At 34.6% G+C, this 16691-nt stretch overlaps 1 protein-coding gene and 1 long non-coding RNA gene across 3 annotated transcripts; both read left to right on the top strand.

Moving 5' to 3' along the window:
* Positions 1-3056: 3056 nt before the first annotated feature.
* Positions 3057-7300, top strand: LOC131003765 (probable mitochondrial adenine nucleotide transporter BTL3). Of its 2 annotated transcripts, XM_057930315.1 has the most exons (4): positions 3057-3646; positions 3953-4256; positions 4941-5408; positions 6515-7300. In XM_057930315.1, the coding sequence occupies exons 1-4, from the start codon at positions 3243-3245 to the stop codon at positions 6581-6583; spliced, it is 1245 nt and encodes a 414-aa protein (XP_057786298.1). In that variant the 5' UTR covers positions 3057-3242; the 3' UTR covers positions 6584-7300. The 2 variants fall into 2 exon arrangements, with proteins under 2 accessions (XP_057786298.1, XP_057786297.1); XM_057930314.1 differs by having other exon boundaries at positions 3063-3646; positions 4941-7300.
* A 4419-nt stretch (positions 7301-11719) lies between these two features.
* LOC131003758 (uncharacterized) lies at positions 11720-13861 on the top strand. Its single transcript, XR_009094785.1, has 2 exons — positions 11720-11932; positions 13114-13861. It is a non-coding gene; the product is annotated as an uncharacterized LOC131003758 (long non-coding RNA).
* The last annotated feature ends 2830 nt before the right edge of the window (positions 13862-16691 follow it).

Below are 16691 nucleotides of genomic sequence, written 5' to 3'. Positions count from 1 at the left end.
TATTATCCATTATTTTTTCCCAAAAAGGAAACAGGACATTTCATTTGGGACAACCCAAAAAGGAAAAACAGGACATTTCATTTGGAACGGAGGGAGTACTATTTAACACATCAACTTTGATTTGTCTCTTTCTCCATTTAATTTTGGTGGATCTCTCTTTTACTTTAAACATATATCGCAATCTATTTATTAAAACTTGTGCCCTAAATCATACTACAATTTTCGTGAACGGAGCTAGAGATCATTTTATTAAATATATATATATATATATATATATTTAAATATATTATATTTGTCTTTTTATATTTAGGGTTAATAGCCGGAAAATACATGAACTTTCACCAGATTTGCATATTGCGTATGACCTTCAAAAATAGCCCCATAATACACCACCTTTTAATTTAATTGCAAATTGCACTCACGTTAACTATCATCTTGATCGGTGGTGATGTGGCTGTCGGATTTTGTTGACGTGGATGATTTTCCGATATAGGAATACGACATCGTTTTGTTGTTACATTACAACATTCAAAACGACATCGTTTCATGAGTATAATTTTAAAAAAAATTAAAAAAGAAGAAGAAGAAATTTGGGTCTTCTTCTCCCGAGCAATCGCCGACTCGCCGAGATCCATCCGCCGCCTCACCGCCATCCTCCATCCTCCATCTCCGCCCCTTTCTCTGAACAATGGCTGACTGATGTGTGTATTCTAGTTGTTCATATTATTAGATTATTTTGTATTTTAATAGAATTTAATATACATAATTAGGTGAATTTTGGTGCAGGAATTGAAGAGATTGATGTTGACGGAGTAGAAAAGAATAAAGTAGAAGAAAAGCTATTTTTGTTGCAATTTTAGAAGATCCAAAGACGAAGAATTAAGATTTTAGCTTGAGGAGTTTAATTATCTTAATTGAAGAACTATTATTTAATTAGTGGATTTACTCCACTAATGCAGCTATTAGTTGGGCTAGGAGCTTACTTTATCTCTATATTTTCATTTGCCATGAACTAGTAGATAGTAGGAATTAGGGATTAAATCAACTTGTGGACTTTGGATTAATTCACTTTTACTTTCATCTGGCGGCTGAACATCTTGGGGACTCGAAGGCATTGGCGGCGATAATGAGGATTGGAAGCTTGGGAGTTCTAGACGGCAAGGCTAGAAGTTTAGCGGCGGAAATTTTAGTTTATTTGTTAGATTAACTTTGGCTGGAGACAGTGGATTAGCGTTTGATTTCGGTGACAATTTTATTTATTCCAGTTCATTCGATTATTAATTATGTTTGCTTTATTTAATTTTATTGTGCTAAATTCTTAATTCGGCGAGAATAATGAATCACTAATTTATTAATATGTGAGACCTAATTGATTTTAAAATTGGTTCTTATTGATTCCAATTAATTCATTGTGTTTAAAGATAGCTCTGATTTTATTTAAGCCTGATCAACTTAGATTTAATTGGATTACAGTCAATTAGCACCTCCAATCTGTAATTGTTGGAATAAGGCTGATTAGTGATAAAACTATCGTATTCGTAGTAGGAATAAATTTGTAGATTAATTATTACTAGCGTATCTAGGATAATTGGTCTAAATTGGATTCCTTCTTCTTAATGGTAGTATTAGAATATTAAATTTAGTATGACGAATCCAGTTAGGTTATATTTTAATAAGGAAAATAGGCAGGACTGAGGTATCCAGCCGTCTATCGACACAGTAAGTAGGAATTGGGGTATGTCAGTGCGTATCACGGTATCCTATAACTAGTTGGTTGATAGGGATTAATTAATCTTTGCGTCGATAATCAGAGCTTTGAATTAGTGTGGATTTATTTGAGCCGAGTTACCTTTTATTGATTAATTTCTAGATTGTTATTTGAGTTATTTGATTTTTTAGTTATAATTAATTTTCTCAAAATTAAGGCGTGGTGGCTACACCAATTTAGATCTCTAGGAAATTGATTGCAATTACCCGTTCTCTGTGGTTCGACCCTGCTTGCTACTAAACTATACTAATTCTTAGCTATTGCAGGAATTATATGGTGGTATACGACGTCCACCACTGACCAATTTGTGCATTAGGGCTTTCGTGAGATTTAGAACTGTAATAAGAAATTATGCAAATTTGGCATACGAAATTAGGGCTGCCACTAATTTGTCCAGACTCGCCGCGCCGAATCTCAGAAGGAGTGCGGCGGACCTACGCTCCAGTCGAAAATCAAAGACCAAAATCCCCAATCAATTTCTCATCTCCATCGACTTGGACCTGTTCGAGGCAAAATCAGAATCGAAACCTCGATACTAGCTTATAGTTACTGCTTCTTCAGCGCCGCCGTGAATGAGGCGTGGTGGGCTGGATTGTGGGCGGCAGCAGTGGCGTCCTTGGACGCCATTGTACAAATCGATGGCGGATTCTTGCTGCTGAGTTTCTCAGAGGGAGGCCGGGACGATAACGGATTCTTACTATTGGGGTTTCTCATACGGAGGGCACGGCGATGGCGGAGGCCATGGAGGCACTTGATCTGTGTTTGGGGGTGGCGCCGGATTCAGCGAGAAGGGAGAGGAGCTGGGGTCGGGATGAGGCGGTGGAAGGGTTCTTCAAAAAAAATTTGGTGTTGGAGAGAAGGATTCTACAATTTTATTTTATTTTATTATTTTTTTAAAGAAAATTCTTCAAAATATCAAGAGAGAAGACAACTTAATTTCTATTCAAAACGACGTCGTTTTGAACACGTGTGTTGCCAGTGTGTTAAAAAAGCCATGTGTCATGCCATGTAATCTTTAATGTTGTTCACGTCATTGCAGTCAAACTTAAGAGTTGTCGGAACTTTTGTTGTGTGCAAATTGCAATTAAATTAAAAGGTTATGTATTCTATTCTGGAGCAATTTTTTAAAATGATGTGTAAAATGCAAATTCGAGAATAGTTCGTGTATTTTCCGACTATTAATCCTTATATTTATTATACTTTTTTATATATTTGTATATCTTACAGATCGTGGAAAATTAGTTGTAATAACCAAGAGAGCCTCTGAAAAGTACAACATTACTTTGTTAAAATAAGTGGTTTGCAACAAGAAGAACATTGTGATTTGTGATATACTGATGCAGGCTGAGAGCTCTGCTAGCTGTTTTATACCGTTCGATGATTATTCACTAAAATTTCGATTTTCAAGCATTAACATCCCAAATGCCTGACATCATTCATCACTCCCCAAGTTTATACGAATTCAAATCACAAAATGTTTGAATCCAGTATTCGGCTGAACGATTCTACTCAGCTCATACCCGATAACTCGAATAACTCATTTTTCTTTCCCGGTGGAATATTCCTGGATTCTAGCGCTATTCCTTCGTCAATTATCAATAAAGTTGTCGGCGAAGTTTCTTGTTACAGTCGCCCCGTGCAATCTCGGAGAAAACGGGGCGAGTTTTTGTGTTTAAGTTTGTCTGTTAAAGGGAATGATAGAGCAATTAGCAACTCGACGGAATCTGCGGGAAGTAGTGAGCGTAATGAGGCGGTTGGCAGCGCCGCAGCCGCCGTGACGAAGCCGGAAAAGGGGGTCAAGATGAGGTTAAGGGGGCAGGGGGCGATGAACACCACCAAGCATTTGTGCGCTGGTGCTGTTGCTGCAATGGTTTCAAGGTATGTCCCTTATCCTTTTTCTGTGTTCTAGTTTTTTAATTTTTAATTATGTTTTTGTAATGTTACTTAGTTATTCTACTTCTGCAAAGTTATAGTATAAAGAGTTGGAAACCTTATTGGATATTATAATATGATGAAAAAGCAAGTCATTATAATTTCACCAACATTTTTGTTTCCAGTAATGTCCTGCAAGAAACAGATTGTGTCTAATTTAACATGTAGAAGAAGATATTGGGATGCCAGACCTACAATTTGCATTTGTATTGCTAGAGCAGCATTTGTGCTGATGAAATGTTGTTCAAACAGAACTTGCCTTGCTCCACTCGAGAGGCTGAAGTTGGAGTATATAGTTCGTGGCGAGAAGGGAGACTTGTACATGCTCATCAAAAGAATAGCAACCACGCAAGGCTTGAGAGGCTTTTGGAAGGGAAATTTTGTTAACATACTGCGCACTGCACCTTTCAAGGCAATTAATTTCTGTGCTTATGATACATACAGAAAGCAGCTTCTAAAATTATCCGGAAATGAGGAAACCACGAATTCTGAGAGATTTATTGCGGGTGCTGCAGCTGGTATCACAGCTACTGTCCTCTGCTTGCCCCTGGATACTGTGAGTGGCAATCCTTAAAGAGCTCTAGTCATGTAGTTTTAATTATTCGGGTCAATAATTCTGTCACAAGTTGTAACACTCCTCTTTCCTAAGCCGCTTTGTTTCTACAGGAGAAATCTGAGTGTCCCTTAAGCAAAATGATTTCAGAAATAAGTCTAGTTTTCTGCTCATAAGCACCACCACTTTTTATTGTGGAATCCATCCTTTTGTTGTTGGTAAATACAGGTGTTTCAAGAAATTTGAACTACATACACGTGTATATTTGTTGCAAAATGGATTGAAAGGAAGCCTAGGAGATAATATAAACCAGAGAGCATGTTTTCTGCAATTTGATGTAAAAGAAGAGAGTTTAGTGAAGTCGGTGGAAGAAATTCACTTTATTGCCTTCTCTCTCTCTTTCTCTCTAACAAATACTCTGCATCTGTCAATGAATGAAACCATAGTCAAACTATGTTAGCAAAGTGTTTCTATATAATGCAAAGTACAAAAAGGTAAATGGCTCTACTCCCATCAGAGAATGGAAGGTGGGATGAAATTGTTCATGTGCTACTTTTTGTCCTACCTGAATAGAATTTACAATTATGTATGTTATTCTCTTTATCAAGAGAAAAATCCTTGACGTTACATAGAAATCAAAATTTTGTATCTGGTCAAGAGGTGACACTTATACTATACTTGCTTCAGATCCGGACCAGGCTTGTGGCACCTGGAGGGGAAGTACTGGGTGGAGTCATTGGCGCTTTTCGACACGTTGTTCAAAATGAAGGGGCTCTTTCTCTTTACAAGGGATTATTGCCCTCAATTCTAAGCATGGCACCCTCAGGCGCAGTGTTTTATGGCGTATATGACATATTGAAATCAGCTTATCTGCATTCACCTGATGGAAGAAAGAGAATTCAGAATTTGAAAAAACAGCATCAAGAATTGAATGCTTTTGAGCAGCTGGAATTGGGACCTGTGAGAACTTTATTACACGGTGCCATTGCAGGTGCTTGTGCTGAAGCTGCTACCTACCCGTTTGAGGTCGTGAGAAGGCAGCTCCAACTGCAAGGCCGTGCAACTAGGATGGGTACATTTGCAACTTGTGCCAAGATAGTTGAGCAAGGTGGTGTCCCTGCTCTTTATGCAGGTCTTATTCCCAGCTTATTACAGGTATATCTTACAGTATTTACCTTATTTCTCCCCTTCTTTCAAATGTCGACAAAAAGCATCTCCTCATTAGTCATTATGCCTAAGATCATTTGTTTCTCTTTGTTGGGACTCTTCCATAATTTTCTTGAATATCAGAAAGGAAATCTACGGATATTGTTTTCATGGTTCTGTTTATCCTTCTTATTTTGCATCTGTATGAGTTCAGACACAAATGTACTTGTTATATGACAGCACAGGCTTCGTTAAGTAACATGCTTATGGTTTGGGATACCCAGAGAAAGTAAGAAACCTAGGCAGCAGATAGCTAGAATTCCATCACATTACCTCATGGATTTGAATATAGTGTCAATTGAATGAATGAATCATCAAAACTCAATTAGCTAATTTTTATTCAACATACTTATTGATGACTGCGTGTTACACTGTATCAGAAAATTCTATATGGAATATCTGTTTCGATCTGTGCTTGCATACTCTTTTGCACCTCCAACGGGAGAGGTAAAATAGCGTTCAGCACTTTTTTGCAGATTGAGACCATTCCAACTCTGCGCTATTTCTGTGTTGTAAAATACATACAGTGCCTGCGCAATATATATATAGTGAAGCACTGCAGCTGAGCTATTCTTAATACCTTTTTCTTTTAATATTTACTGATGCATGATTGCATGGTATATTCGTGGAGTGAAGTCGGATGTACCTTTTGATGCGAGGCTCAGATTTGCTATTAGAATATATTATTTGTAACTTATATTTTTTGCATTAATATAAATGAATAATTTTTTAATTCTATTTAAATAAGTTTGACATATTATTAAGATTACAATAAATAAACAACAATATTTTGTAATATTCCTTTTGTACAGTAAAATAGAGTTTATGGTTGGAAATAGAGTTTAAATTCTGCTGTAAAATAGAGATGTCTACTGTGAAATAAGTACAACTTTGATTGTTGCGTTGTTCCTGTCTGGCTTGAATTATTTAATCATTCTCTATGGTTTGTTAATTGATTTGAGGAGAATTAATAATTGGGTATTAATGATGATTTCTTTAAAATATTGTGCATATAGATCATATGTTGATCTCATACCTTATTGGTTGTATGTCAGGTATTACCTTCGGCTTCAATAAGCTTCTTTGTTTACGAGTTCATGAAGATTGTTCTAAAGGTAGGATGAAGTGACAAATTAGTGACAGGAATTTAATTTGGAAATTCATATATTATTGGCGGTGAAGAAAAGCGGGAAGGAGGGTGTTTGGATGAGCTTATAAGCTCTTTAAAACAACTTATAAGCTGCTTAAAAGCTTATAAGCTCCTTCAAAGTGTTTGGTAAAATAAGCACTTAAACAACTTATAAGCTATAAAATTAATTTCTAAGAGCTTATAAGCTCCCCAAAAAATAAGTTCATTTACCCCAACTTATTTTCACATTTTCTTATTAGAAACACTCATTTTACAAAAATAACTCAACTATTATTTTTTATTTTCATTATATATCATTTTAATTTTATTTCTTTTCGATTTATTCTTTCTAACAAAAATTTTCTCTCTCTATTTTTTTCTTTTTTTCTAGCTTATAAGCTTAATTATCCAAACACTTTGACAACTTATAAGATCTTAAAAAACTACATCTTATGTCCCCAAGGGGACACCAAGCGGTTCGACCTCCTGTCTGTGAACAGTGAGGTCAGGCTTATAAGCTCTTTAAAATAAGCTTAGCCAAACACCCTTTAAATGTTATTCTCGCTGCTGAAATCTCTTTCAGCATGATTAAGGGATTCATTATGACTGTTCTAGTGCTTTTCTTGTTGATTTGGTGTACTCTGAAATGTATAGTTCTCACTCCGGCGATTAGGGTTGAGCATTCGAGCAATTTTAATTTAACAACATAAAACCACTCCATAAGAAATTGAAACCGTAGATTTTTTTTGAAATAAGTTGTTGTATCCGATACTAAAAACCATGTCTCATTAAGAACAGTGGCTTACTTTCACTCCGTGAGTCCAATTTTTTTAATGAAATTAATAATTAAATTAAAATAAAAAATTAAATTAAATTAGATTAAATTAAATATGAATAATAATCATTAATAGAATTATAATATCATTTAAATTATAAAAAAAATCTTTCAAAATTAACGTTTAAGTTCATACAAAGCAACTTTGAAAAATTAAGAAGAATAAAATTTTGGAAGGCAAAGTGGTTTTCAATATAAAATTCAAAAAATGAATCTTTAGGCTCCAAGCATGACATGTATAAATTAATTATGTGTTCACTTTATTAAAATGTCGATTCAACTTTATTTTTATGTTAATCACAATGTAAAATAACTCAATTCCATAACTCTGGAGATAAAATCATATTTTTTCTATTTTTTATAACGATATTTATAAAATTACAAAAAATACTTCTAATTTTTTTTTTTGAAAATTTCAAAGAGATCCAATAACTAGGGGTGAGTAAAATAACCGAAACCGAACTGATCCAAATCGAAATTTTGAAATATGGTTCGATTTTTTGATTCGATTCAGTTTGGTTCTGTAAAAACCGAACAAAATCGAAAAACAATTATATTTATTTAATAATATATTAATACATATATATAATTTTGATATTCAATACAATTTTATTTTATTTTTTTTCTTATTTTTCATTTTCTTTCTTTGATTTTTTAGGTTTTTTTGGACTATTTTGGTTTGGTTCGTTTTTATTCGAAATTTTTTGATTTTGGGGTTCAGTTTATTCGGTTCGGTTCGTTATTTTTTATTTTTATTTATTTCTTTTAAAAGTCAAATAAAAATTAGTTTGGTTTGGTTTTAGCAAAAATCAAACTGAAACGAAAAAAAATTGAAGAAAAAAACATTTATTAATCGCGATCGTCAGGCCCCCAGTGAACGCCTTTATCAAGATTACATCGCTTACGATCCGCTATGGGGTGAAACAGTTTTTCAGCAACATTTTCGTATGAGGAGATCTTTGGTGATCACGGCAAGCTCAAGATTATTCTCGAGACGGTTGCATCCCAAGATCTGTGGATCTAGCATGCTTATTTTGGGGTCCCCGACTTAAACAACGACATCAATGTGCTTTAACCAGTCGTCGTTATTTAATAATGTTCTTATGGGAAGCACTTCGCCGTTGCAATTCGAGGCCAATGACTCTCTTTACAGTATGGGGTACTACTTAAGTGATGACATCTACCCAGATTGCACAACGTTCGTGAAGAGTCCTCCATTCCCGACTAACGAGAAAAAAAAGAGGTTTAAAGTGGTGCAAGAAGCTGCAATGAAGGACATAGAATGAGCTTTTGGCGTTCTTCAATCACGTTGGGCTATTATCAAAGGTCTTGCTCGACTTTGAAAAAAAGAGCAACTCAACAATATCATATTTGCATGCATTATTTTTCACAACATGACTTTGAAAGAAGGCATCGAGCAACACTCATGAAGCTACACAAGGATCTCCACCGGAATTTTGAGCGAGATAAACAAGTCTATCATCGCCTCCAATAAGATTTAATCGAGCATATTTGAGCACGATTCACTCCTATCCCATCGTAATTTAAATTTAAAATTTAATTATTGTAATTTTTTATTTTAAATTTAATGGAAATTTCAGTTTTAAAATTCAATTTTTAAAAATAGGATGAAAAATCTATAGAGCTCTTATATAGAGCCTCCATTGTGAAGGGGATGACTCTAAGGAGAGGCCCACCTCTATACAGCTCTAAAGGGGTTCTTGCATTGTGGATGCTCTAACAAGCTCTATCATTGTGGATGCTCCAATGACCTAAAATTTGATAAATTATTTAAGTTGTAAACATAAACAAACTATATAATTTTCCTTGTTTGATTTTGATGATTGAAGAACTCTTCTTCTTCTTCTTCTTCTTCTTCTTCTTCTTGATTTTGATGTAAACATAAACGAACTATAAAATCTTGTCTTGATGCGTCGAGTTGATCATCCTCTTGAAGTGCTAATAAAGTTTATTGTAGAAATCTGACCGATTGGAATTAATCCTAAATATAATAATAATGTTAGAGCAGTTAAAACTCTTGGATAATATATTGATTAATTAAAGTTATCTGATAGTTTAAATTAATTAATGGATATGAACTATCTTACATACGAGAAATAATTAAATAAAAATGAGCCATATTCTTAAAATGGATGAGGATAGATAGCGTAATATTAATTCTTTAATTGAATGAATTAATATTGATAGACATAAATTTAAACTATAATTAACTTATACTACATTCGTCCATGAAAGAACTTCATATCTTTCATTTTTGGGACGTCCACAAAAAAACTTCCTACCTATTTTTGGATTATATCCCATCACTTATAATTACTCTTACTTTCACTTTTCACAACTCTCAATATTCATTATAATACTTTTTCACCACTCCCAATACATTCAACTTACCTTTAATCCACTCTCAATACACTCAACAACATTTTTTTTTAAAACCCGTGTCACTCCATCCTAGGAAATTCTTTCATGGACGGAGGGAGTAATTATTTAAGCCTATCGGGAGGTCTTATCCTAATCCTTTTATGAATCTCTAGTTTAGCTCATCGACACCTATAAATAAGGGAATAGGAGAACACAAATTACACGTCAAGAAATTTCACCTCTCTGCAATAGGGATCAATATTTTCTTGTTCCTTATTTTTGTGTTTGTATCCCGTTGATTAGGCTTGTCATTATTCATCCAACCTTCGAGCTACGTTCTAATTGTGAGCTATTATCCAAGAAATTAAAAGGCTGTATATTGAAGTTCAAGGGCCTTCTGTGTCAAAGTATGAAACAGAGGGGTTTATTTGCAATTTTTGAGGTCTATTAGTTAGTTAAGATCTGAGCCGTTGATTTGATGAAGGGCCGAGATATTTTCTTTAGTAATTAGACCGTTATAACTAATTGCAGTCTTCTTCAACCTTGCGTTGCTAGGGTTATTCACAGTTAGTGTTATAGCGTGTGTTTTCATCTCAAAGTCTGATTGATTTCTCATGCATCTTTGTATTCGAAGCTCGATCACAGTTCAATAATATTCATACTTCTTTGTCCCGTGGATGTAGACCAAATTGGTTGAACCACGTAATTCTCGTCTTGCATTTACTTCTCTGTTCTTGCGTAATATTGCGGTTGGTTTGTGTTGAGTTTTGAGCTGGTTTGCACTACATTAATTATAAGAGAAAATAAATTAGAAGACTCTCAGGTCAAATTTATAATTATAGGAAGATAAGCTGGAGGCAATACGCTATAAATTTTTCAAGTCGAATTCATAGCCGCTAAAGTATTCAAAGGGTCAATATAAAAATCAAATCTCAAGTCTCAAATCTCTAAGAAAATGCTAGAATTTGGTAGTCCATTTTGCTATAATTATAATATTTATTATGTGATAGTTACAAAATTATTTAATTATCACTCTATAAAATCCTTGATAGATAAACTCTTCATTCGGGTTCCATCAGCAGCTGCTTCGAATTGCCGGAACAGGAATTCAGATCAGCCACTGCACATGCTCTCAGCATATCCTAACTCTCGGATCCTAATCATCAAAATATTTGTTCTCTCCAAGAAAATTAAAATTAAATTAAAGTATTTAGACCTCTTTGGGCCACATATTCTACAACTTTGAGTGGAGTGGAAGACAAAATAGAGATAGAAAAAGGAAAAGAAAAAAAATGTTACTGTTGTTATAATATTTTTTTTTTACTTGGGGGAGTTGGGGAGGGGGAGCAGTGGAGTTTGAACTCGGGACCTCACTGTTCACATACAGGAGGTCGCACCGCTTGGTGTCCCCTTAGGGACATTGTTGTTATAATATTAGTAACTTGGATTGCGCCTTTAAAAAAAAAACTTGGATTTGGTATTAACTACAGAGCTATGTAATGTAATTATTGGACGGTGACACTATATTCCCCTTTAGTTGAAATAATTGGTCATGGTTTATATGTCACATCAGTAGCTGAAGTAGCAGCAAATAAAATCAAGAGAATATTTGTTAACGCAACAAACCAATAGAATAGGTGCATATAATAATGGTCCACTTAATAATTATTGAATACCGACTAATGGAAGGGCAAACCAAGGCCATATATTAATATTTTTACTAATTTCACAATTCTCACACAGAAAAGCATAACCTATTAGAAATATTATCTTTATAAACTCGCACTAACATCACATTACATTGGGAGATGATTTTTCTTTTTCTTTTGAATTTTGTTCCTGATTTGAGAATAGAAAACAAGAAATGAGGTGGAGCAACATACAGTGACGAGTTAGTTGGATGATCATAAGGTTAGTTTCCACACATTTCCTTGTACTCCAATTTACTCTCAAAGTTTTGATGGAAATTTCTATTGCATATATGATTACTAGCTATTTTCAGCCTTGAATTATCAGGACATTCTAGGATTCTATTTTTTGCATTTTCACTTGTGGATTTTATGTAATCCAATTACTTGTATATGTTTCCTTGAGCAGATGTTGGGTTTGGAGATGATATGTATGAAGGTGAAATATGTAGTTGGTAAATGATAAATTTTGTTGATTGTGAGATTATGATGTGAAATTGATGCTGAATTCCCTCTTTAATGCTTATGCTCGTGAATTTCTTCAACATTTCCCTTTTGCTCCAGGGATAAATTTTATGTGATTCTTGTACAAAGAATTTTCAGCTTCTTACATGAACAACTTTCATTAAGCATAAAAACTTTGAGTGGTACCTCAAAGTTATATGGAACCTAGAATTATTTGATTGAAGGGGAGACAATATTTGGCTTATGATTTTGATATGTATGAAGGAAGGACATACTTGGGTTGTTTCTGATTGTTGTGTTTATTTATTTATGGGTTATTCTTAAATTATAAGCTCGAGCTTTGACTCTATGGTGACTTTTTAGCCCAAACTTGAAAATATTTGTTCACTTATAACCTGAGTCTCAATTTTCTTCACCGTATAACTTAAGAATAATCCTTTATTTATCTATCTATTTCTATAGTAGAAGCATATACTTAAAGTTTAAACTCTGATGAGCTGTGTTGTAGAACTCCTTTTCTTTTATTTGAAGTAGTTGGTGTAGTGAGTGGCTGTAGACTTCAAATTTGTTGTGTTTCTCATTGTCACCGTTCTGAGACGGCTTCTCGTTTGGACATCTAGAGCCCATCTGCCTTATTCAGTTTGGGAGCATTTACTTTTTATGATTTTTGAAGGATTTAGATGATCATGACAAGTTCAATATTCAATTCATCAAAGTAAATGATAGTCAAGTCTCGATTATTTTTATTTATCTATCCTATCACTCAAAGTAGAACACTCCCTTGGTATCTTATTGCTGTGGGACTTGCTTTTCCGCATTGCTGGCTAATTTTTGTATAGCCTGGGTATGCCCCAAGTACTTTTTCTAAGAAGTTTATTATTAATGAAATTTCCTTTTATCGATGAATGAATTCTTAGTTTTTTGGTAGCTGTTTCAGTGGAGGAGATAGGTTGCATTTTGGGAATTGTTGTTTATCTTAACTAGTTCTTGTTCTTGGATCATAATTTAAGATTCCTATAAATGGTGTTAATTGTTTGTTCTTGTTCTCTTTTGAAGTGCAGACATTTGATTCATTTAAGCGTTTTGTTGTTTTCGAGCTTTAAGTTTGTTAACAATTCATCTGAGCATGCTGCATATATGATGGGCCTTTTGCAGGATTGACAAAAATGGTTAATGAAATGCAGACAATCAGCTCTAAGAATACTATGCTCATAGTTTCTTGACAGTATTAACATTAGTATTTAAGGATGAGTTCTAGCGGAGAAAGGCCTAAATGGAGTGTGTTTGAAGATATAAAGAATATATCTGCAGCTCCCGAGGCACTTATGGCCGATATCAATGCTGCTATCAGCGCCCTCGAGCATGCTCGTGCTGCGGCTGCTACCTTCTTACACTCGTCTCCTTCCTCTTCAAAAACAAAAACGCTGATAAAAAGTTGATTCATGTGATGCTGAAAAGGCCGGTGAAGCTACAATACTGGATTGAGCTTTGAACGTCTCGTTTAAGTGTGGATAACTTCGGATAAAAAGTTATGGCTTTGAACGTCTCGTTTAAGTGCGGATAAAAAGTTATCCACACTCATCTCTTTAAGTGTGGATAACTTTGAACGTCTCGTTTCTCTTACATCGATGACTCAGGAAGCCCGAGTGTCGCACCTGAAGGTTGGGGATGGACTCGAAATTGGATCGTGGCAGCTGGTATGTTTTCCTATCAGTCAGAAAATGACTTGGTTTATCAAGATGTGAAAGATATGCAGAAATATGTTGGAGTTGATAATGTTATAGGCTAGTTTCTATATAATATGAATATGATGCATATTATTCAAGAAACCGAAAACAGAGTAGACAAACATTTGTGAGGAGTGTTTTGCATTCAAAAGGTGATTGCTTTTATTAAAAGAAAAGCTATCTATAGAAACTTGACTCAGCTAAGACTTATAAGATACAAACCTAATTGATTACAATTAACCATCTCCAATTATGTTTCTATTTCAGAAGCCATTAAATCGTCATCACTTTCACCTTTTCATGTTTGTTTCTCTTGTTTCTTTTCTTTTCTTCGTTTGCATATCAAATATATAATTTTAATATTTTAAAATTAGCTCAAGAGCTTATTCCTGAGTTTATGAGCCTCAAGCTCAAGTTTGAGCCACATACTAAACGAGCTTGACAAGCCTTTTGTTCAACTAATAAAAATTTGAATACCTCGACTTATTTACAACGGTTCAATAAATACAAATACTTTTGTTGGCCCAAAAAAAATAGGTTTTTTGTTGCCAGTTTTAGACATACATATATATTTCTACTTAGTTATTTACATTTTTTTTAGACAAGCTATTTACATTTATTAAATATTACTTCTATGTATTTTTAATCTAATATTTAACATAACACATTTAGATGTAAAAGTTAGAAAATCATGATAATCATTTAAGAGAATTGTGTGCATCCTATCCCTCTAAGAATTGCGTATTAGTTCATAAGTAAATCGATGTTAAAATATCACTTATTTATGCGTGTATTTGTATATATGTTCTAAATATAAAACTGTTAAGAAAAATATATTAGTTGAAAATTTCGAATCCAACTAGCCCGACAGGCTAGTTGAAAATCCGAAAGTTTAGGGTTAGGATTGAGAATATGTAGTCCGAAATTTTTTTAACTCGAATAGCTCGCAATCCGATAAGATTGACCCGAAACTCGATGGATTAACCCGATTGACACCCTTAAAAACAAGAATGTTGGATATCATTCAAAAGTATTATTTGTAATAATATATTTCAATAAATTCTTTATTTTTATACACTTGTCAATAATAAATTTGAACAATTTTGAGATAACCAAGTTATACAATATGTTAAAAAAAATTATAATATTACAAAAATAATAAGATGAATATAAAATACACATAGTAAAATTCAGGGAAAATTGCACGTAAATACACAAACTTTGTTCAAAATCCATATTTGACGCGAAGTTAGGATTTTACAATTAAATACACCAACTTTGTAAGTTGTTCAATTTTGACGCCGATTTCATTATCCCCAAATTTTAAAATGACGTAGATCCTACGTGGCTCGCCGGCACACGCCTTCTAGTTCACCGGACAAATAACAAAACAACATCGTTTTCTTTTACATGAAACAATGTCGTTTTATAGTTTAGTTGTATTAGTTCACATGAACCCTGATTTCTTAGTTCACATGAGGTGGAGAGGAGGGAATAATCGAGGAAGAATAGCATGGAGGCGACGACAAAGAAGACATCCAACAGGAGAGGAAGGAGCGACGTGGCGTCGAAGAGGAGGAGGGCGAGGGCGAGGAAGAGGAAGGCGAAGAGCAAGGCGCCGAATTGGAGAGAGGTGGACGGCGGTGTGGCCTTTGACGAGTAGGTCGGTGTTGGAGGAGACAATGAACTGGTGGATGATTGCAATGATGAGGCAGAGGATGATGAGGTAGAGCTGCAGATGCTGCCACCGGTGGTGGTGGTGGTGGTGGCCGGCGGCGGTGAAGGGGAGGGGATGATAAGGTTTGGTGATGAGAAGATCTAGTAATTAGGGCTGCCATTTGCACAACCTTATTCGAGATTTGCTGCAGCTAATGATGCAAATTAATTAAATAAAAATGACGGATGTTTTCATCTACTAGAATCACGTCATTGAGATTTAGGTGTAGCAGTAATTTAACAAAACGACGTCGTTTTATCTTGTTTAAAACGACGTTGTTTTGTTTCACTCTAATAAGACGCTGTCATTTTATTTCCACACGAGATAATTAACTTGATAACACGTAGGCGCCACGTCATTTTTTCTGATCACCGAAAATGAAATCGGCCTCAAAATTGAACAACTTACAAAATTGGTGTATTTAATTGTAAAATCCTAACTTCGCGTCAAATATAGATTTTGAACAAAATTTGTGAATTTACATGTAATTTTCCCTAAAATTCACTCATTAGCGTGTCATTTTTCAGCACATGAACGAACTTAGACGAGAAAGAAATGATGAAAAGAATGAAATGAAACAAGCATAGAATTTTTATGGGAATAAATGAGATAGTACTATGATTAATTAATTAATTATTATTATTATTATTAGATTGGGGTAATAGCCGAAAAATACATAGGATGTTTTCCATTTTCTAATTTATATCATTACCTTCTAATTTGACGACGAAATACATCATTTTATAATTTGTTTGCAATTATCCCACGGTGAGGGCCTCCAGCAAAATCAAAGTTGATGTGTCACTTACATAGAAAAATCAAAACTGATGTGCCAATATATTAATAAGTTTTTTTTTCGATTTTCTTTAGTGAAACGATGTCGTTTCATTCCCCATCTTCCGGTCATCCACCGCAGACCCTCCCCATCTTCACGTCTCTCAGCCTCTTCATCGCCATTCGCCACCACCAAACATGCCCTTCCCCAAAACGTCCACAGACAACCATTTCTTCAGCTCTCTTCCAAGCACCACCACCAATCCTTCTAATCCTCAATCATCCTCGCCTCCCAATCCTCAATCATCCACAATCGCCTTTTGTAAATAATAATAATAAAAATAAAAAATCAAAGAAGAACTTCAGAGGAAGGTAGAGGAAGATCAAGAAATCGAAGAAAAAATCGAGTCCGTGGTCAACCCCTGCCTCTTTGCCCGCTTCAAGTCTGTCACGAAGCTCTATGGCCTATCGCCCTTATCTCGCTCCTCCCCCCAATCAAAACCTTACCTTACAAT

The sequence above is a fragment of the Salvia miltiorrhiza genome, unplaced genomic scaffold (genome assembly GCF_028751815.1).
Source record: "Salvia miltiorrhiza cultivar Shanhuang (shh) unplaced genomic scaffold, IMPLAD_Smil_shh original_scaffold_266, whole genome shotgun sequence".
Taxonomy (NCBI): Eukaryota; Viridiplantae; Streptophyta; class Magnoliopsida; order Lamiales; family Lamiaceae; genus Salvia; species Salvia miltiorrhiza.
This window is presented reverse-complemented; position numbering and strand designations above follow the sequence as displayed.

Excerpts from the sequence above, each read along its gene's own strand:
- LOC131003765 (XM_057930314.1), top strand. The coding sequence starts at position 3,243 with ATGTTTGAATCCAGTATTCGGCTGAACGATTCTACTCAGCTCATACCC. Across the intron at positions 3,647-3,952 it reads GTTGCTGCAATGGTTTCAAG|AACTTGCCTTGCTCCACTCG; the intron begins GTATGTCCCTTA and ends TTGTTCAAACAG. Across the intron at positions 4,257-4,940 it reads TCTGCTTGCCCCTGGATACT|ATCCGGACCAGGCTTGTGGC; the intron begins GTGAGTGGCAAT and ends TACTTGCTTCAG.